Consider the following 23,749-nt stretch of genomic DNA (forward strand, 5'->3'; position numbering starts at 1 on the left):
GTGCCATGGAATGAGATTTCGCACTTGGTGAAAGATGAGGCGCACTATTCAATGAGACGAAGCCGAGTTGAATACAGCGCCTATTTACGATTTACTTTTTTTTTTCCGGAATAATATTATATTGGATGGCATGAATGGGAAAGTAGGGAATATTGCAAGGGTCTTTAAGGAGTGTTTGGCTGACAAGGTACCTTGTTCATCCTGCTCCACCATCACAGTATGGCAGAGGGAGAGTAGACGGAAGAATAGCAGGCTTGTTCTGTCGCCAAACTGTACCGAGTCCAGCAGGCTCTGGTCGTAGAACCTAAAGCCAGGGTCACACATCTTATTGGCTGAGAAGTCCACCAGGGGTGTGTCCTGATTTGGGGATGACGTTTAGAGCAGATGGAATGATTTTATACATTTCATTTCAATTTTTTCGGCCGTTGAGGACGATTTAATTTTGCAACAACATGCATTACCCATAGACACCTGCACAAGTATACTCGGGATTTGTCCTCAACGGGTTAATAGCATTCAGAAGGTATTCCTGTCTAGAGCTTTTGAAAACATTTATTCGACATACAAAGCAGCTGCTCTTTAATGATTTTGAAAAGTAATATGTGGGATTTACTGTGGGATAAGAATTTAGAGCAAATTGACCATCATGAATGTATTATATCTTACACATACAGAGTAAATATATATATACAAATAAGTATCATAGAGCTTATGCACCAATAGGAGTGTAAAATCTAAACTGCAGGGCACTTTGCAGTTCACTGTTCAATGGAACATTTATTTCAAATTATATACTTACTATATCCAGTGCTACATTTCCATATACCAGTGCACAGAGAGAAGACAGACATACGTACATATCATTGTTCTCTCACTGACAAGTTTCTCATCTACATAAATGCTTTGAATGATGTCAATGAACATACATCTATCTAGGCCATAAAACAGGATTTAACTTAGAGTGGATCCCTGATTAAGTTTTCAGCTCACCTCTGTTATCTCCAGCAAATCTCCATTGGTATCTTTCACATCGCCAAATTTCTTTCCACCGATTGATGCTTTTTTGAAAGTCATGATGTTCTGATGCAAGAGACAAAACCAGAGCAAATAAACAACTTATTTCTCTCCTTCAACAGCTGACATGGAAATGCCAACATCTTGTATGTGTGACTGTGCATCACAAAACCAACAAAAAGGCACACCCCTTGATTTTACGAAAGGACTCACAAAAGAAGAAATGAGTCAACCATGTCAATTTTTGGCTTTCCATATTTTCCGAAAGAGCTACTCTTCTTCTACGTTATTCTTGAGTTTGGAATCATAACATGAATGGGAAAGTGGGATTTCTGCAGTTTTTCTACAACCATTTTTGGTAGAGTAGTGTGATCAGGTATGTCTTTGAGGCCCCTTTTCATTTCTTGAAAATTCTTTGAACACTCTTCACTTTCAACTTTAATAACTTTTGAAAGGAAAATGCCACTGCTCTACAAGTTGTCATTAATCATGGACAGAATGCGTTGATAGAGCACGCTCAATTTTAGTTTAATCTGATAATCCCTTTATTGTTGTTGCTACAGTGGATCACATCCTGTTTTTGTCCTATTCATTGCACAGGTAGCACGGCTTGGTAAAGATCAAGTGCTTGAATAGACCCTGTAATTCAGAGCCTCTTTTCTCAGTTCACGCTTTTCAAGAGTGTGTGTTTTCTTTCCAATATCTAGATAGGTTAGGAGAGTCCACTTGGATTGAGTTATATATCATTTTAAAGCTGAGAGTTTGCTCTTTCAAAATCTGCCCTTTAACTAAAAATCCATGTCTGGCAATGTTTGCTGGTTTTGTGGTTGGTCACATATTGCCTTTGCATGTAGCAGAGGCTTGATCCAGTCTGATTTCCAGAATGTAACTTCCTTGTCAATCAAGATTATTTGATACTTAACTACATGGACCATCAAGTACAACAGGAAACTGCTTAGATGTTAATCACATTAACTCTGAGTTCATACGACTAGAATGGTGGCTCACACAGCTCTAGAATGATTCATATCTATAGGTGGTACATATGCATGATAATTTTGCAATGATACGATACTAAAGTTTCTAGAATTCTTTTTTTAAAATCTTTCCTTGGTTGCATGTTCTTAATATAGAAACTTATCAAAGATTAACCAACTACTTCCTTTTTTTTTTCTGTTTTCTATTTTCTATATTTTTATTTTTTATTTTTTATTTTTTTCTATATATATTTTTATTTTCTATTTCTTATTTTTTTAATATATATTTTTATTTGTCCTTTTTCATCTTTTTTATCTATATATTTCTCTTTTTACACCAGAAGACTTATGACAAGTTCTGGCCTGGCAATAAAGCTCAGTGTGATGTCAAATTGTGGAACAACTCTGTCTGCAGACACTGTCATGGATCCTACAAGGAAAGAACTGAAGGACTTTGGGGTGGTGTCCTGAAATCCTTCCTAGGAAGAAATTTCTTCCTACGTCAGGATTTTTTCCTATGTAGTATTCTGAAAATCTTCCTTGAGTTTCATCATGAGTGTCTTCCTGACTTGTTTCCTAAACTCAGGAAGAAACTTATAAGGATATGGTAATGAGGATGAGATATGCAAATTCCTGACTTAGGAAGAAGTTAGTATTCTAGAGTGCACTTAGGAAAGAATTTTAGGAAGATATCTAGGAAAGCCCCACCCCTGTCCTAAGTACGTTGTTAAGATATAGCAAGCTGCAAAACATCGCGATAGGCGCTTGTCATTCACAGCGTGCAACATGTACTTTGATGCGCGAAATGGGCATGAGAAAGGGGATATGTCACGCACACATGTATTCAACCCTACGTCGTAATAATACGCAATTGTCATTGGCGGGTTCCCTATGATATGGCATTTTGTATTGGCTTAAGAAAGGACATGGGCGGGGATAAGGATGGCCTAATTAACCATTAAGAAGTTCCTAGGGAGATATTTCAGAGTACCAATTTCGTCTTTCCCAGGCACTTCCAAAGTTTCTGACTTAGGAAGAAACTTAGGAAGAAACTTAGGAAGATTTTCAGAATACCACCCTTGATTCATATAATGCTGTAGTTTCCTCCCAGTTGACAGACCATCCTAAGTATCACCTATCAAAGGGAAGATGGCCAGCAACACAAGAAAGGCTGCCCCCTACCTGTGTAAGCGTGCCAGTCTTGTCAGAAAAGACATACTGGATCTGGCCCAGTTCCTCATTCAGAGTGGTAGACCTAGCCTTGGCTCCAGTCTCCTTCACGTCATAGTACATCTTGGTGTCCCAATTGATCAGCATACTTTGGAAGAGTCGTATCACCTCCACACTGCACACACAACAACACATCAAAGTCAGAAAGTCTTGATGTAGGCTATTTCAAATCAATCAGGGGGTCTCAATTGATAGGTAGAAGGTAACATAACATGAGGTTGACAATCATAAACCTTTTTTTATAAGAAAAAGAACATTTCATAAAATGTATTTACAATAAACCTAAACGGTCAATTTAGTCACATACACTGCATGTACTGCATTCATCCATGCCAAACTCAAAGAGGTAGTGGTTTGAGAGGAAACATTTTTAAATAGACTACCAGTTTGAAGTAAGAGAAGGTTTGAATACAAGATATGAGATATAAGGGGAAAACTTGGGTGTGGATAGCGTCAAGGGTAAAAGGTCAAGGGTCAGAGAGGCTTACAATATGGTGGGACGGGGTCGGAGGTTACAGACTTACGTGACGTAGAGAGAGATGGGCACCACAGTGTTGAGGACTATGATGTATGAGAAGAAGACTAGCGTAGCGATGATGGCAGCATTACTCTGGTTCCAAGGATTGTAGACCTGGAACTCCTTCCCCACCCGGAGCTCCCAGGTTGAGGCCAGAATTGAGCAGATAATGCACATGATGAAGAGGAAACCAAAAATCTGGAATCACAAATGTGCAGGATTAGTAATTTTACCACAAATTGTATGATACAAAATAACAAATAATCATCACTCGAAGAAATTACAATATCAGGAGAATATTTGTGAAATACTTAGCAAACTATGACTCTGTTTAAAAAGTCATCATTGTTGAACCATATAATTAAATTAAATTAAATTCAATTCAATTTATTCGGCACATAATAAATCAAAAGTACATTATGTACCAGTGGCGGATCCAGAGGGGGGCGCAACCAGCGCATGCCACCCCTTTATTTCTCGTTAAAAAACAAAAGAAATAAAAAGAAAAAACATGAAATGAAACCCGGAAGTGGCACCAGAAATATTAGTCACGCCCCCCCTTTACAGAATTCCTGGATCCGCCCCTGTGTACACAATAAAAACAAAAGCAATGTGTATAAACATACATGCACACATTATGGAAATCAATGCCGGAACCCCTTTGAAGCATCTGGTGCTTGTTGTTGGGGCCCAAAACAAAATTATACAAAATACAGTTGCTAAATAGCATATTGTGCAAAAATGAAAATGCAAAAAAAAAAATTACACACACAAAAAAACTTATCAGCCCTACACTATGCACACACACATACCACATTCTTATCACACACACAGCGCACACCCAACACACTCATTCAGTAGCAATGTCAGGATCAAAGAAGTGAAGAGTAGAAGAAATTTGGTAGCAAGCACTCTACTCAGACATGGATAACAGTTTCTTAAAGGTATGTTGTTTGAATAATGACAGAATTTCATCCTGTTTAAATCTAACCTACAACATGAAATTAAGCAAATATTCGAGAGAAAATCTACAGAGAATAGAAAGGTCATAACAACACCGCCCATCAAAACTTTTCTCCATCATTTACGAGTAACTGTTAGTAATCCCCCTCTGCTACAAGGTGGATACATGGATGTTAATCCTTTCAATTACATATGATCATTTTCTCTATGAAAAATGAGAAATTCTGCAGAATTACAGTACAATATTACAGTGAATGCTTAAGTGGTTTACAAATCCTATACATTTATGTGCTGTGCAATCTTGACCACACACATGACAGATGACCTGATGAAGGGAGTTATAATATGGATATTGGTAAGAATGCAGGTTTTATACTCCTTTGCAGAAGATGACTTCTGAACTTAGGAAGACCAATTTCTTGTTGAAATGTGTGCCCAGACTACAACACTTACAAAGACCACCATCTTGTTGAGAAGTCTGTCCAGACTTGTTCTCTTGAATTTTGTTTTGCCACTGTTCTGCATCAGCTTGGTGTCCAGGCCAGCAAAGATGACGATGCCGTAGCACCACTGTGTGTTGCGTAACCTGGAGTGGCAACCGAGGGATTAGGGAGAGGAATCAGGGAAATTTTATTCAGTATCTAGTCACTTAAAACTTCTTGAAGTATCTTGTTTGTGGTTTTATATACGATGCAGCACAACACTGCACAACCTGAAGATTTGTCAGATTAATTTACCCAGTCATTCGTGGCTATGAAATAACAGTTACATGAAGTTACTATTGGTTTACTACCTGAAGCATGGGGCACGTCTCTGCTACTTTGAGATCTCAAAGAAAATTTTAGCCACAATTTGGGCAGCATTCGTACAGCTCAAAGTGACCACAAGATTCAAGACTTGATGGTATTCTTAATACACACTGCACAAGCCTGTTACTTGAGAACATGAATTTTAAAATCATGTTTGAATACATGAAGAGCAGATATATATTTTCCCCATTTTTCATTTTGTAAAGCTGACTTAGTTTCTAATAGCGAACTGGAAAAATATCAAGAAAACTGGCCAAGATGAAATGCAAACATTGTGTCAATATGTCACTTCAGAATATTCATCACATGGAGATACAACAGGTGGTTGAACCAAAGATACCCATATGTATGTCAAAATGGACACAGCCCAAGCTGGAGGAGGAAAGCTAAAAAGGAGACATTTAAGTTCAAGAAGAGGACAAGAACTTGTCCTTGGTTGACTTCATACCTGCATCCTCTCAGCATGATCTGGTCATTGTTGAGGGAAAACTTCTCATCCGCCCAATTCATGGCGCCTTCAAACCTGTCCAGCACATTGTTTGGAGCCTCACACTTTATCTCACCTAAACACGATTGGGATGAAAGCGAAGGAATAAAGATTGATGGGAGAAGGAATAACAAATGGACAGATAAAAAGATCCATGGGAGAAAGATGGTGCACAATAAAAAAGAAAAGATGGGCAATGAAGATGAAATAAGAAAGAGGCAGAGGTTGGGAGAAAGAGGATAATGAGAAAGAGATTGAGAGAGTGAGGAGAAGGTAGAAATGACTTTTGAAAAACATGTTTTGATTTGTTTGTACTTTAGGACAAAAAAAAAAAATGTTGTATTGGCGTAACATGAGATTTTCAAATAGGGTCGGGCGGGCGGATTTTTTATTTTTTTTTTTTGCTACCTGTATTTTGCGTGTAAAACTTGTATTTAACAAAACCCCATTCGATAGAGAGGGTCTGTTGCATCTAAAGTTTGTTATATCACCGGTTTAAAAGCCGTCACGACATACCGGTCAGAATACGAACGAACAAATTCCTGGGCTAAATCACCCAGCGCCACAGACAAATTGATTCTCCAAATAATATTAAATGAAATCTTCGAACTGGACTTGCCGGTCGCCGACACGCTGTACTGCGCGGCCATTTTCCGACACCAGCTGTTGTTGTTGTTGTTGTTTTTGATAATTCGCAAACCCGTACCGCGCCCTCTCTTGGTAAAAACGATGTATTTCCTTTTTTTTTGTGGAAAAGTTCAGGGTCGGGATTTTTTTTTAGGGTCGGGCGGGTTGTGCCAATACAACAAATTGTTTTTTTTTGGCCTTATGATAATAAGCTTGAACTTATTGCCATGGCTTTAGAAAAAACAAATTGATAAAGCACTTCCTTTGTATGGAGTCAATTACAAATTTTCATCACGGGAAAAACTTTAAGCAAACATATTTAGATTGAAATCAATACTACAGGTAACAAAACTCCAATGGAAGATGAGGGTATACTAGCTGATTTAGTGCTACACTTTATTTCAACAAGGTCTTTTTCTCTCTCATGACAAAATCTAAACTTGTCATTTGATTCTATCATTAGAAACACCTTAAACAAACAAACTTTTTGAGACTGAAACTAAAATAACATCTGCAAATCTCTTTTGATGACCACATTAATTTCACTTTCATATTGCGGCAGTCTCAAGTCACATAAATCATGTTTATCCTGAACTGAACTTTACGCAGCATGACCTCCAAGAAAGATAAAATCAATCATGTCGATGATTACAGCAGAGTAGTGGCAAAGCAAACCACTATTAAAGACAATCATTAAACAAAGATCTCTTCAACATGTCAGCTTGCTTTCTATCACTGGTATCATATCTGTTATTTAGTAATATTCATAATTATTTGACAAAGGAGGATACTGAAACCAAAGTTATGAATTAACTCGAAAAGTATTCCGAGAGCGCAGACATCCGCCAAGCAGTTACTTTCCACTGATGATCTTGCTCTTCCATAGAGATCAGTGATTTCCACCCACTGAAAAATCGCCCATTTACCCAATATAGAAGCCTTTGTTAAGTCATAAACCCTCAGATGCGCGGCGCGCCTTGCCCCAGCAGAAATTAGAGCACGCACTTTAGTACGCCCATGAAAACTTCAAAAATGCGCAGCTTGAACTCCCAAGTTCATTGACCCTACGTGGTAAATTATCGAAAATCCTTCATAAAACCCATAAAAATTTCCGGATCACTACCAAAATTTAATCATCTGTTCCTTGAGTCATTCTCAACCTTTCCTGCAAGTTTCATTCAAATCCATTCACTACTTTTTGAGTTATTTTGCACACGGACAAACAAACAATTTAACTAACTAACTAACTAACTAACAAACAAACCAACGGTAACGAAAACATAACCTCCTCGGCGGAGGTAATCATGGGTTGGAGACTGGAATATCATATGCTTTTATACGATGTTCCTGACAATCATCCTTTGCAACTACATTTTAATCATTGTAATAAACGCATCAATTTATTTGCCTTTATGTGCAATGCTTTCTCAATAAAGTGCAATAGATACTGTGTGGCAGGATTTCTTTTAGGATGCTCTTGTTGGTTTAGAAAGCGCTACATGGTATTTTTCATAATTTTCTTGAAGACGGTGTTTTCTCCGGATGTTTGTTGCATGCTCCACAAACAAGTAACGGCTCCATAGGTCTTGACTCCTGAAGATGAGTCCATTGAAGATGAGTCCCGAGTATACTCAGGCAGTTGTCTATGGGAATTGCATATTGTAGCAAAAGCAGTCTGTCCTCAACAGGTTAAAGACAAAATAGCCCTTGATTCATAATGTGCTGCTTGCATATCCTGGAATATCTTTCAAATAATATCAAACATACACAATCATGTGCAGGTTTAAAAGACAACTAAAAACATGTTTGTATTAAAGCAGCTCCTATATTTTTAATGCTGACAATACTTTTAATGATATAAAGCATATCTTGAATCAGGGGTGGATCCAGGAATTCCGTAAAGGGGAGGCGCCTTTACAAAGTTCAAGGGGAGATGCAAGAGCCCCCGCCCCATTTTTTCTTTTTATTTCATTTGTTTAAACAAAAAAATAAAGAGGGGGCGCAAGCCCAGTGCGCACCCTTTGGATCCGTCACTGCTTGAATGTTGTAATTTTGAACATCCTGTACAATGCATTATTTAAATTTCTAAAATACACTCAAGAAAGGTACAGCATGACTTCCCAGCGAAACCGAATGGTTTCAACATGATGGGAATTGTAGTAAAGGTAACTTACCATTGAAATGACTTAATCTGTCAAGGTCTTCACCGAGCTTTGATGTTTCTGGAAGCGCTTGTCTCACTTTAAGATTTGTTTCACTGGAGAGAGACAGAAATTAAACAAAACTTATCATTAACACAGCTATCGCATTGACAAGGGTGAAAAATGAAATTGGTGTACAAGGATAATTTCAGAACGTCTTGATAAACTTGTCTGATAGATGAAGGTATGTGTTACATGTGAATCAGTATCAATTCAGAACACTTATGTACTCAGTTCAGTATACTTAACCTGTTGAAGACTAGTTATGAGTATACATGGGCAGGTGTCTACATGAAATGCATGTTAAAGCAAAATTGGCTTGTCCTTAACGGGTCAACAAGATCTGGACAGACAGAAAGACATGCCAAGATTGTAATTCCTTGGCTAAAAATTTTACAAGCATTTTGAGATTTTCGTAACAACACTGCAATCATCAATTTATAAACACACGAACAGTCTATGTAGATGTGCAGGGTTGCCAACAATCACAATTCCCAGAAAAGCTGAAAGGGAGACTTCTTTGTTGAACATGCATCTCAATAGACAAGAATGATTCCGAAAGCAGGATTGCTTTCTAGATATTTTGTCAGGAAGTAAAGAGACAATAATAATTCAAGAAGCTTCCTAAAGAACCAATGAAACTTGACAGCACTTTCCTTTTTTTTTCTTTTCGGTCAACATTTTGATGAAGGTGACACTTTGTGATTGGATTCAGCTAAGTGCTTGCATTCTAAACAACTTCCCTTCTTGGCATAACTTTCACTTTCCAAGTAGATGCATCCACATTACTGAATGGTACAACCACCGTTCACACTGGCAAAATACCACAGTAATAGATACAATCATGGTAATTCACATGGTATGGTTCTTGTTCACTACATATTGTACCATAGTATTTCTGGTAAGCACTACGGATGTGCATATCTCCTATTAAAGGGACTGTACAGTACTGGTTGAGGTGGGGATTCATGTTTAGAACATTCTTAAGTGAGATAATGAGAAACCTGTTATAAAATATGAAAGACCATATAATTCTAAGAAGAATTCAACTTTTGTTTGATGAAAATTGGTTTTCAAATGGCTGAGATATCCAAAAAAGTGATAATAATAAAAAGCGACATGCCACAACTTTATTAGGATCTCTTTGTTTCACCTTGTTCATAGATGTCTCAGCCATTTCAAAACCGATTTTCATGAAATAAACTTTTGATACCCCTTACAATTGCATGCTCTTTGACATTTCATAGAGTGGTTTATGAATATCTCACAAAACGTTAAAAGCTAAATCCTCACCTCAATCAGAACTGTACACACCCTTTAAAGTGGAGAAGACAGGGAGTGTGTTAAGTCATGTGACAAGTAAACAGCTGTACAAAGGGTGGTATTTTGTGACGGCATACACACTCAAATCTCACATGCGCACTGCATGTGAAGTTTGAAATACCATCCTAAATACCAGGGTATTTTGCAATGTATCCTGTAGCACATGTGAGCTTACATTACGAAATTACTGCAAGAAATACCACAGTAATCCACCATCAATGTGAACACACCCAATGAAAGGGAAAATGATCACGAAGCACTTTGAGGGTTCAATACACACATACAAGAGTTCTGACTCAAACCGAGAAGTGTGGAGATGTAAAGTACTGTGCTCTTAAATGACAAGGTGTAAAAAAGGTGAAAAATATTGTACTTTAAAAGTATATGAGTTCAAGCAAAACACCTTCCGTAACACACCCCTTTAATATCAAGTTATGTGCCGTATGATATGCCATATATTTTGAGGGGTTTTCATTTTCATGAATTTTGCTTGTCAGGTGCTATTTGAGAATTTTAAAATGCATGAAATTATTAACTCTGATCCAATGTGTACATTTTGCCATCCATTGCCGTACTTCATCATCATGATTCTAAACACCTGCAAAATCGCTGTGAAGTTCTGATTTGCAAAAAATTACACTTACTTTGAAGTATATGATAAATTAGTAACCAGTTTTATGTAGGAAGTTTAATATCATTGTGGTTGGATCTAGCATTGGTAGGTGAAAAAGAAATCAGCCCTGTTGTAAAATAAAAAGGATCTTATAAGAAACTGTAAGTCTGGGCTTGGCTCCAGTAATTGTATGTTGTTAAAAGGAAATGGAAAAAATGATATACACCCCCTACATGAAATGATACACATTTGATAAGTACATTAAGGAAACAATTATCATTAATAAGACAATGATGATGATGATGAAGATGATGATCTATCATCACCATCACCATCACCATCATCACCATCATCACCACCATCATCACAAACACCATCACCATCACCACAAACACCATCACCATCACCACCATCATCATTACCATCACCACCACGACACCACCATCACTACCACACCACTACCACCATCACCATCACCATCACCATCACCATCACCATCACCATCACCATCACCATCACCATCACCATCATCACCACCACTATCACTATTACCAACAACACAACCACCACCATCACCACCATCATCATCATCACCATCATCATTACCACCACCATCACCATCACCATCACCACAAACACCATCACCACCACCACCACCACCATTACCATCACCATCACCATTACCACCACAACCACCACCATCATCTTTACCACTACCATCATCATCACCATCATCGTCACCGTCACCATCATCGTCACTGTCACCGTCACCGTCACCACCACCACCACCACCACCACCTCACCATCACCATCACCTCACCATCACCTCACCATCACCATCACCATCACCATCACCATCACCATCACCATCACCTCACCATCACCATCACCATCACCATCACCATCATCATCATTTTGTTAGCTAGTCCTGCTAGTGCAGAGTTGTCTCACCCATCTAGCTCTGCTGTCTCAATGTAGACCAGACTGTGAGGCTCGCTGGAGGAAAGGAGGAGAATGTCTGCCGCCACAAAGTCATTATTCTGCATCCGGATGATGTCTCCCACTTGCACATGCTGCCATCTAATGGACGTCAGTCTGTAACACAAGAATGACACATTCAAATAAGGTGTGCAACTACTGCCACATACATTGGTCAGTCTATAACATAAGAATGATATGTTCAAATAACAAGTGTACCTCTACAACAAATAAGTCAGTCTATAACATATAAAGAATGATATGTTCAAATAACATGTGTACCTCTACAACAAACACAAAGTCAGTGCATAAGGTAAGAATGATATGTTTCAATAACATCAATCAGTCTATAACACAAGAATGATATATATTTAAATTGAATGTCTACCTCTACCACAAATGTCAATAAGTCTATTTAATCATGATACAACTGTATGTCATTCTGGAATATTCAAATATGACATGTACAGTGTACCTCTACCATGAACATTAGTCAGTCTATAATACAAGAATGATCCATTCCATGTTGGGGTATACATTACTGTAAACGCCCATATTTTTGCACGATTAATTTTTCATACTGAATGGCTCAAAACATATTCGCGGGTTCTTGAATTCACGCTGCACAATTGTCCACCCATTTAAAATGTGCAAAGAAAATTGTGAAGATACTTTTGCAGGTTTTAGAATTCGCGCTGGCCAAAAGATGTGCGAAATGCTTGAAAATTAATGCACCGCAAAAATTTGTGCGTTTACAGTATTGCACATGTACCTGTACCACAAAAATCTATAACAACTTCACAGCTTGCCCGACATAGCAACAAACAGTGCATGTGTCTCAAAGGTCTGTTGGATTGAGTTTTAAAATGTGATTAGAGAATGATATACATTGTAGGCCCATTATTTCACAACAACTGTAGCATGTAATCAAACGTAATCAAAGCTGGACCAATATTTCTACTCAAATTGGAGTAAATGTTTATGCTAAGAAACAATAAACTGTTCCAAAACTGCTCATAAGCAAATCGCTGGTTTGCTTGTTTAATCTTTTTTATGGAAAAAAAAAAACCTTGAAAGAATTTTGGTACTGGATTTACTTTTTGAGAGCCACTGTTCATACATACTTAAAATGGCTGAGATCATCACAATTTCAGATCCTCTGAAATTGGGTTCCTGGTAGCTACATATAACATGGGGTCAATTAAAACTTTCTCAACTCATCCACTCAAAATGCTACAGACGCAAACGTACAGACGTGATGTCTGCTACGATAATGTGCCTACGGCTATAGTGAAACTGCTGAAAAAAGAATTGTGGCTTTCTTCTCTTCTTTTTGTTCACATTTATGTGTGTGTGTATAGTTTGAATTTTCTCTGGAGGTTAGAGTTTTGTAAACTCCGACCTTCTCTAATGTGAAACTGGTTGGTGTGATGAAGCCATGGAGTTACATGATGAAACCTAAGTTAGCAGTACCGATCACAATTTTCTAAATATAGCAAGGGAAACTGAATCTGATCTGTAAGTAAAAACATCATTTCTGCCTAAAAGCCTGTCAAACTAAATTGACATTCCTGAAAAAGAAGAATTCCATGTTATTTTCTGCACAGGGCTCATGTAAATATAACAGAAGTGATGTGGACACTTTTCCAACAAATAGAGCAGGATTTGCCTCAACAAATGAGATTTTATCATACTGTTTTGTTTTTTTCTTATCAGAATCCCCCATCCCACTTATTTTCAATCTCGCATGACCTTGGGTTCACATATTTGCAAACTTTCACAGGAGGAGCAAAGTTGCAAGAAAGGACCCATGAATGCACTTATTCTTGCACTGAAAACAGAAGTATTTTCCAAGTTTAGATACAAATATGTGAAATCCTTTCGGAGGATTTTTTTTTTTTTTTTTAAGGTGAGTCTTCTCTGCCATAACTTTTGTTTTATATCTTGTTTCTGAGATATAGACTGTAAATAAAGACAGACAAGTGTTCTTGCATGGTTATTGTTATTCCAGGTAATTTTCAAGATTTTTTTCCCCCCTTATAACTTCCCCCAATTAACCCCTTCCCCACCCCTAACCCCCCCCCCCCATAAAAAAACAAAAAAAAAAACTGTTAGCTTACATTATACTCACAAATGCACAGTTAAGCCATGCATTGATGGTAGGCCCCCTATATGTAAACCCCATCTCTATCCCCATCTCTGCAGAGAGCAGGATTAGGATATTGACAATTCAAAAATACCATCATGTTGATATACTAATTGTTAAAAGACATTTTGGTCAAAGATGTCGGATCAGATTACCCCAGGTGTGATTCATTGACAGGTGCCTATACATACATTGTAAACTATTGTATACCAGTCTACAAATATAATATATTATATACATAAATTCACCAAAAAGCCAATTAATCAACATATTTGCATCACTGATTGAAGTAGACACCAGATTTTCAACGACTCTAAAGAAAATGTATGCCTATTCACACATTAGAAACATTTATGATTTGTACATTTGTGTGTGTGTGTTTGAACTTTTTTTTTTGGAAGAATCTGCAGCATATCACATTTTTCCCAAAAGAGATTAAAAAAACATGCCCTGATCCTCATGCCCATCATCTGTAGAGATTTTTGAACCTAGTAAGCTCCTCATATTTCATTTCAAAATCTATGGCATCATTTTCTGCCTATTGAGAATGGTGAGCAAGCACCCCCCAGGCTCTTTTCATCACAACCAATCTCAAATGTCATATATTGATTGCATTCTGTCACTTCACATTCTCACTGAAGACTAACTCTCAAAGAGCACTGACATTTTATCCTACAAGACACACATACATACATACAAATAGCACTGACATCTTATCCTACAAGACACACATACATACATTCATTCAAATATGCACCCACACAAACACTCAGACATGCATACATACAAACTCACAGTGACACTCAAACACACGGACTGCGCCTTGCTTTCTGACATCGAGAAATGCTCCGGGTCCCCTTGGCTCGTTAATTCTCTATTCACGAATTGCCTTTAAGGTGATCCAAAATGCCACTAAATGTCTTGCGATGTGGATGAGAGCTGGGTATCCTTGCGTATAATCGAATGTATGCAGACTGTAGCAGCAAACATTTTAATTGATTTTCGGCCATTCACGGACTGGAGACAGCTCACCTATGGGTCTGACTCATTCTTCGTTATTACATTGTTGACACAGAGAGTTCTACTGCAAACAGCCCTCTACTCTTTACAATGTAGCTTGCAGTATGTTTCAAGCTAGAGATCAGGTTTAGTAATACTGCACATTGAAAAATAACCTACAATCTTCTGTAGGCCTATATTTGACAATCAGTTGAAAGAAGGTGCTGTATTAGATACCATTGCTGAATGTAATGTTTAAATATAGAAAACCACAGACCAAATAATTTAATATCAACTTGCATAAATATTTCCAGTTTCAATAAAAGACATAAAAAAATGTATTGAAACACCTAGTCCATCCTACTGCAGAGTAAGATATTTTTGCAGTGTGATTTTTTATTTTATTTTATTTATTTCTTTCTTTGTTTTTACAATTGTATGCAAACATACATTGTATCTGGTTTTACAGTAGGCTACTCTTTGCTACACTGGCAGGTTTAGGTATAAACTATCTGTCTGCAACAGGTTGTTTTGAAACTTTCTGTAATTTCCTATTTGTTTGGAATTGCCGGAGAATATGAGTAATTGAACATTCACAGGAAACCATGTCCATTGTCTCTTTTGGATCATAAAAATTACATAAAGACTACCATCAATGGATTGGTGTACCCAAAATTAGTTCATTTTAAAGGACAAGTTCACCTTCATATACATGTGGATTGAGTGAATGCAGCAATATTAGCAGAACACATCAGTGAAAGTTTGAGGAAAATCGGACAATCCATGCAAAAGTTATGAATTTTTAAAGTTTTGGTGTTGGAACTGCTGGATGAGGAGACTGCTAGAAGTTATGATGTATGAGTGGACAGCGATACAAAGAAAATAATAAGGAAAATCAACAAAAATTCACTTTTCTAGCATTATGAAAGAGCACTTGCCTTACCGCTTTCAGAAAGCAGGGGGAATAATTGGTACCCTTAACATATGTCAGTATCAAGTTGATGGAATTTGTGGTTTTCATGAAAAATGAATTTTTGTGAAAATGTCTTTATATTTACTTTATATTGTTGTCCTCTCATACGTCATAACCTCTAGTAGTCTCCTCATCCAGCGGTTCCAACACCAAAACTTTAAAAATTCATAACTTTTGCATCGATTGTCCGATTTTCTTCAAACTTTCACTGATGTGTTCTACTAATATTGCTGCTTTCACTCAATCCACATTGCTCTTTGGGTTTACCTTCCCCTTTAAGCACATGATTGATTTTCACTAGCAATGTAGTATCACTCTTTGCTCAGAGATAGTTTAACCCGTTGAGGACGGACTGATTTTGCTGCAACATGCATTTCCCATAGACCCCCGCCCCAGTATACTCGGGACTCATCCTCAATAGGTTAAGGAAGATGTGATGAATCACTTACTACACAATCCCACTACAATGCTGACTTTATGACTCTACAAAACTTTGGAAAGGTTTTGCCTATTTGCACTTTGTAAATGTTTACAGTCAAAGCAATCTAGTCAGAATTTTATGCCCATTTCTTTGATCTCCTCCTCCCCAAAAATAAACATATAAATGTATAAATGGTCAAATACTTCCTCTATATGGAATATACATATTGCATTACAGTATTGATGACTATATTGTTTTATTTAAGGAGGTGTGACTGCATAACCCTAAATACAAACAACAGTAAGGCAAAAAATATGGAAATGCTATGATACAGATATGATCTGTCTACACTCATCTCTCTGTACAAACAGTGATACTGTTGTAAATGAATAAATTGTCGGATAAGCTGCAGCAGGCCCTATACAGTGATTGTTTCTACTTCCTTCACTTGCACATCTCATAAATCAGCCTGAAGGAACCACGCAAATGTGTGCATAGGCACCCCAATATGGACACTTGATATTCTTTGGTATTGTATATTAGGGTAGTTTATAGTAAACATGCCGGTACCGCAAGAACAGATGACATCATCAATCAGAAGTAGTGTCTAGACAGCTGCTGGTTAACCCATTGAAGACCAGTCCCCACCCCACCCCCCCCCCCCCCCCCAGTATACTTGGGTAGGTGTCTATGGGAAATGCGTGTTAATACAAAATCAGCTTGTGCTCGATGTGTTAAAGGGACCGTACAGTTTTGGTTGAGACCTAATTTCAGGTTTCTAACATTTTTTTGTGAGATAATGAGAAACCTCTTATGAAATATGAAAGAGCATGTAATTCTATGATGAATTCAACATTTATTTGGTGAAAATTGGTTTTGAAATGGCTGAGATATCCAAAAAAGGGCGATTCTAATAAAGTATGGGACCCACACTTTATTACGATCGCTTTGTTTTACTTTGTTTTTGGATGTTTCAGGCATTCCAAACCCGATTTTCATCAAATAAACTTTGAATTCCTCTTAAAATGGTATGCTCTGTGCTATATCATAAGTGTTTTCTTGGTATCTCGCAAAAAGTTAAAAGCCCAATTCTCATCTCCACCAAATACTGTACTATCCCTTTAAATGTACTCACTCTCCATTGACGAGGATGTCTGAGCCTCTGTTGTTGACTTGACTGTCACTTTTATGTCGTTTCTGGGTACAAGAACGAGACAAAACACGACAAAAACTGAATATCAATATTTCCAGACATGTGCACTGAAAAAAAGCAATGAATATGACACCCAAAACAGGAAGAACTCTATGGGGAAAAGTGATGGCATAGCAAAATATGTACATAAACAGAGGTATTGGTGGGAAGAGAACACTACCAAGTACACTGTAGTGAGCATAGAAAGAGATACATAGAGGAAGACATTGACACCTGCTACGCCATGAAAATTGTGGAACCGAAGGCTGTCTGCTTTGATTTTAAAGGGACTGTACAGTAATGGTTGAGGTGGGGATTCATGTTTTGAACATCCCTAAGTGAGATAATGAAAAACCTCTTATGAAATATGAAAGAGCATGTAATTTTAAGAAGGATTCAACATTTATTTGATGAAAATTGGTTTTCAAATGGCTGAGATATCCAAAAAAGTGACGATAATAACAAAAGGCGACAGGCCACGCCTTTTATTAGGATCTCTCTGTTTCACCTTGTTTTTGGATATCTCAGCCATTTCTAAACCGATTTTCATCACATAAACTTTTGATACCCCTTAGAATTGCATGCTCTTTTACATCTCATAGAGTGGTTTCTGAAAATCTCGCAAAACGTTAAATGCTAAATCCTCACCTCAACCAGAACTGTACACACCCTTTAACCCATTGAGGACGGACTGATTTTGCTACAACACGCATTTCCAATAGACACCTGCTGGAGTATTTGGGACTTGTCCTCAACGTGTTAAAGTGATGGGGCTTCAGATGTTAATTTTTTTTCTGAGAAAATGAAAAACCACTTGTGAAATATAAAAGAGCATGCAATTCTACTAAAGAGAAATTCAAAATTCATTTGATGAAAATTGGTTTTAAAATGGCTAAGGTATAGAACCAAGAGGCCTTAATAAAAGTTGGGCCCCAATTAAAAAAAGATCCTCTACAGCAGCTGTATATAACCAGAAGTGTATACTGCCACACACAGCACCAAAAAATCCTTTGTTTACGTGGAGATCACCACTACAACTAAATACTTTAAGAATGTTTTCATTAAGACCGGCTTGAAAACACTGATGTAAACACACAAATAGCAGGCCCGAGTACTGCTATTTAGGCCAGTCCAGCCGTGGATAGGGGGACCTAGTCAGAGGAAGGGTGGTGGAAGAACCAAGGAGGTACTAGGCGAGCCTAGTACCTCCTTGGTAGAACAGAGAGACAGAGAGACAGACAGAGAGACAGACAGACAGACAGACAGAGACAATACGAGACAAAACTCAAACCACCGTATCGTTAATCTTTAATCAGATGGGAAACTAAAAAGGCCATGGATTAGAGAAGGGGGGAAAAGAGAGACACAGAAATGGGAAAAAAAGAGAGAAAAAAAAATTGAAGAGGTGTCTGAGGGATTGTGGTTGATCGGATCAGACCCTCTCCGCCATGTCATGTGACACCATCTCTCCCACTACAGTGAGAAGTCTGACATTATCACATTCAATTCACGGTTTGACTGGTGAATGAAACCATACACCAGCTTTCACACATACATGCATTAACTTTTATACAGACCTGAATAATGCAAGATGAAGGGGGGGAGGAGGTATTTGGGTCTTGAGCTTGTTTGGCTCCAAATCTGAGGCACTTGTAAACATCCCTGTATTTACAGGACAATTCCTCTTGATCAGGAACCCTGGTTTTCCCAGGTACTTTGGTTAAAGATTTGCAGCTAAGAAGAATGCATCAAATTTCCATTAAAGCTACCTTCCTGATCCTCCTATTCATTTTATATTTTTTCATTACTTTTTACACACTCAAACTATCCCATACGCAAAGCAAGAATGAATGAATCTATAAAGTCGATGGGTGGTTGTTTACAGTGTGAATGCATACCTATTGTGTGAACTGTCAATTCAATCTCCATTCAATCTACATCCTCTCAAGATACCAAACGTATGTCAATCTGTACTCTGATGTTTTGCTACCAAGTCTAAAGTCACTTTGGATCTTGAGCCATAGTTATGACAGGACAAACAGGCAAAAGGAATGTACTGGTAGTACTAAAAAAGGTTAATCTTTGCTTTGTACCTAAACTGAGTGTCATTTATCTGTATGCTTTCTTTAAAAAAAATAAGAAGAAAAAAGGTCCATTTCAACAAATAAGTTGCATTAAAGAAGCTGTTGTTTTTACGAACGGCTGCACTACATCTCAGAAAATGAATACTGTATTATCTTCTATGTACACAAACACCAAAAAAGAAAAAAAGAAGAAGACACATTAAAACTAAATGAACACCATCCACCATTATTGTGCTGCTTTTCTCTGAGGAATAATGATCTGATTATCTCATCACATCTGAGTGAAGCAGTACCCGTATTTTCTTTACTTTAAAAGAATTACAGGTAGAATTGCCTTGATGCATTTCAAATGCAAATGAAATACCCTGAAAACCACCTCCCGGCTGGTGAGAAATGATGTCATTTAGTTTGATGTCTTACCACATCATCTGCCGCATCCTTGATGGCGCTGACACCTAGCACGACGACCAGAGGCAAGGCAGTGGTGATGGGGTTCAGAGAGGAGATCGCTGGGATCACCTGGACAACGGCAGGGAGAGAAAGAACAACTCGTCTCCTCAGTAATGATGATTAGTTTTAATATCTGGTCATTAGTTTACCATGTCAATTGTATACCCACAGGGCTTGACAATCGAGTATCAGCAATGAGTATTAGTTATGGGTCCATCATTTGACATATGAAGTGAACAATAGAAGGGGAGAAAATACACTCAATTATAATGATGGGTTTGGGTTCAAATAATTTGGTGAGATCAATGGGTGGCATAGAATTGCATATTTCACTGATAATACTTTGAAGATGTAGATTCACTACTAAATTCATTGCTAAATGCATGGATGCTTTATAGATGTGTGGAAAGGTCAGTTAAGAGTGGGAGGGTTTATTCAATGTTCACACAGATTAACATACTGTAAAATAAGGAATGTTTGCGTGCATTTCAATTTCGCGAATTTCGCGAGAGCCAAGATTTGCAAAATTAAAATGCACATGAAAGTTCTTGTCTTCACTATACGCATTGAATGTTAGAGGCAACTCTAACAACTCTAACTCGAAAAAGGCCGTCGGCTCTAATTCACAAAAATTTCATGCCGCGAAAATATTGCGTTTTATCAATATCAATTTGGAAGTACAGTATACTGACAAGAAATTTGGGATTCAAAGTACTGTAAAAGTGGATATTTTCGCACGACTAATTTTTCGCGCTTGACTGGGTTAGAAGAGTTTCGTGTGTTTTTAATTCCGCTGAATCAAGACATCACGCACAGGAACATATGCCAAGCAAAAATATTCGCATGCTTTTATTTTCGCGCTAGTTTCTGGTTGCGCGAAATGCGCGAAAATTTCAACATCGCGAAAATTTCCACTTTTACAGTATTACTGGCATTATCTATACACATGAGTGTGGACATGGAATATGCTAACAATAAATTATGACCTCATCAGAGATAATGATTTATCGCTGGATAGAAATTCAAATATGAATGGATGGAATGTTGTGATAAGGTATATGTATCTATGTGATATATACTGTATGAACAAATCCTCCAAAGGAAAACAAGGTAATAAAAATAGATGCACACATTACATGTACAGACATGTGTACATCCACATTAATCTCAAGCACTGTGTTTTATTTGTTGATGTCACACACATTGGATTTATAGAAATTCATGCATTTTATATTGTATCATATTCAATGTTTGCATCAATAAATAGCTTGACACTACATGATTTCTCAAATTAGATTTTGAAGGTCCACACGAACTGGTCTATGAAAGCATTATGTTCTGTATAATGTGTTATCAAGTAGTATAATGTTCTGTTAGGAAATGCCGCAACAGATGCAGCTTCAGAAATGCGCATGGAAAAACAAATTGAGTCAGTTCTCCCAGAAGGTATCAGATCTAAAATGCAATTGATAAAGAACAATGTAACTACATTGTAATCAAAAGCTAAATTAGAATACAATATATGTATTTTGGGAATCACCAATAACTAGCATAATCCTTTCCAACACTGGCGCAAGGAAACACACTATCGCACTAAATGATTCCAAAATACACTGCAGTATTAGGTCTGTGCAGGGAGGTATAAAAGAACCTACCTCCCTGGTCTGTGTGAATGCATGAGGCTGTATACTACACATGAGAACCATATGTAAGATGTATGGTATAATTAAGCAATACCAACATGCACACCACCACTATTCCCACAATACTCATGGCACCCTTCAATACTCATGGCACCCTTCAATAAATGCATAATAAGGAGACTAATTTGATGCCTTTTGTGATCAATATGACAAAATTGATTAATCCATATTCCTTTTATCACTGTGTAGATGAGTTCAATGTCAAGAATACACAACAAAAACATACATTCAAATTTGACATTCAAACACTGTTTAATAATCATTGACCATAGGTAGTGTACACTTCATTCCCCTGATCTAAAACTAAAGAAAGCAATACCATGGCAACATAGATGACATTAGGAAAGACATCAAATTTTGGTATCAATGTAAATTATGTAATAGCCAGGGCTGCACACTAACCCATTTTTTCTGCCGGTCCAACCTGTCTCTGTCGGACCGGTAAATGCCCCGTTTTACCATTTTGTGCCGGTCCGAACAGAAAATTTACCGGTCAACAACAACAACCTAAAAAAACATTAAATGACTTGCAAACTTATTTTCTTGTTTTTTATGGACGTACCCCCCCCCCCCACCCATGTACATTTTACAGATTAATTTTTTTTTTAAACTTCCATTATTTATTGCACAAAAAAATAAAAAAATAGGAAGAAATATAATGTTTGTTTGTGAATTACAGTGTAAAATGATAATGAACAAAATCAGATTGTATCAAATGCGTTTGTGACTTTTTCTAAACATCGGCACACGAACTTGCTGCGTAACCTGCTCTTGGTGGTCAGTTGGATTGCGACGATTTAATAAATTATTTTAGCTGTGATATTTTCTGATGCACGCGCTACAAGGGGTTCTTTATTTTTCTCCCGATAATCTATTCGCATTTGTGCATGCGTTCTTGAAAGGTACACGACATGCAGGGCCGAATTCGCGATCCTTTTTGCGGCCATTTCCACCTCAAATATTAGCGGGATTGTGACGATTTCATAAATTACTTCGGCTGTAATATTTTCTGATGCTATGGGCCAAAAGAGGTTGAAAATGTGTCCTTTATTTTTTCCTGACAAACATCTTCGAATTTCGTAAGTGCGTTCTTAAAAAGATGCACCACATGGCCGAATTCATGATACTTCTTTCGCCTATTTCTACCTCAAATATCAGCGGGATTGTGACGATTTCATAAATTACTTGGGCTGTAATCTTTTATGACGCACGCGCCAAAAGGGGTTGAAAATGTGTCCTTTATTTTTACCCAATAAACATCTTCGAATTTCGTAAGTGCATTCTTACAGAATGATGTTCCACACAGCCGAATTCATGATACTTTTTGCGCCTATTTCTACCTCAAATATCAGCGGAATTGTGGCGATTTCACGTATTACTTCGGATGTAACTCTTTGTGATGCACGCACTGGCAAGAATGGTTGAAAATGCGTTCTTTATTTTTCTCCCCATAATCTCTTCGCATTCCGTACATGCGTTCTACGACACGGCCGAATTCACGATCATTTTTGCGCCTATTTCTACTTCAAATATCAGCGGGATTGCGATGATTTCATGAATAACTTCGGCAGTAATTTTTTATGATAAACGCGCCAAAATGGGTTGAAAATGTGTCATTTATTTTTCCCGGATAAACTCTTCGCATTTCGTAATGCGTTCTAAGCAGATATACGACACGGCCAAAAATCATGATTCTTTTTGCGCCTATTGTTTCCTCAAACTTCAACGGGATTGCGATGATTTCATGAATTATTATTCGGCCGTAATCTTTATGATGCACGGGCCAAAAGGGGTTGAAAATGTGTCCTGTATTTTTCTCTCAATAATCTCTTCGCATTTCGTGCATGCGTATACGACACGGCCGAATTCACGATCCTTTTATCGCCTATTTCTACATTAAATATCAGACGAATTGTGGCAATTTCATGAATTACTTCAGATGTAATCTTTTGTGATGCACGCACCAGCTAGAATGGTTGAAAATGCGTTCTTTATTTTTCTCCCCGTAATCTCCTCGCATTCCGTACATGCGTTCTTGAAAG

The 23,749-nt window shown here is 37.6% G+C and overlaps 1 protein-coding gene across 1 annotated transcript in view; it reads right to left on the minus strand.

The window, feature by feature from the left end:
• Nucleotides 1-23,749, minus strand: part of LOC139716373 (probable phospholipid-transporting ATPase IM) — a 100,957-nt gene that overhangs the window by 12,205 nt on the left and 65,003 nt on the right. Inside the window, exons 5-14 of the mRNA XM_071627920.1 lie at nucleotides 19,975-20,073; nucleotides 17,414-17,475; nucleotides 11,713-11,856; nucleotides 8,799-8,881; nucleotides 5,959-6,073; nucleotides 5,155-5,287; nucleotides 3,746-3,936; nucleotides 3,174-3,336; nucleotides 991-1,080; nucleotides 192-357 (exon numbers count right to left, since the gene is read on the minus strand). Of these exons, the coding sequence (XP_071484021.1) occupies nucleotides 192-357; nucleotides 991-1,080; nucleotides 3,174-3,336; nucleotides 3,746-3,936; nucleotides 5,155-5,287; nucleotides 5,959-6,073; nucleotides 8,799-8,881; nucleotides 11,713-11,856; nucleotides 17,414-17,475; nucleotides 19,975-20,073 (1,246 nt within the window). The remainder of the gene's footprint in view (nucleotides 1-191; nucleotides 358-990; nucleotides 1,081-3,173; nucleotides 3,337-3,745; nucleotides 3,937-5,154; nucleotides 5,288-5,958; nucleotides 6,074-8,798; nucleotides 8,882-11,712; nucleotides 11,857-17,413; nucleotides 17,476-19,974; nucleotides 20,074-23,749) is intronic.

The sequence above is a fragment of the Diadema antillarum genome, unplaced genomic scaffold (genome assembly GCF_040938485.1).
Source record: "Diadema antillarum isolate AM-2024a unplaced genomic scaffold, OU_Dant_1.0 scf00000064, whole genome shotgun sequence".
In the NCBI taxonomy this organism is placed as follows: domain Eukaryota; kingdom Metazoa; phylum Echinodermata; class Echinoidea; order Diadematoida; family Diadematidae; genus Diadema; species Diadema antillarum.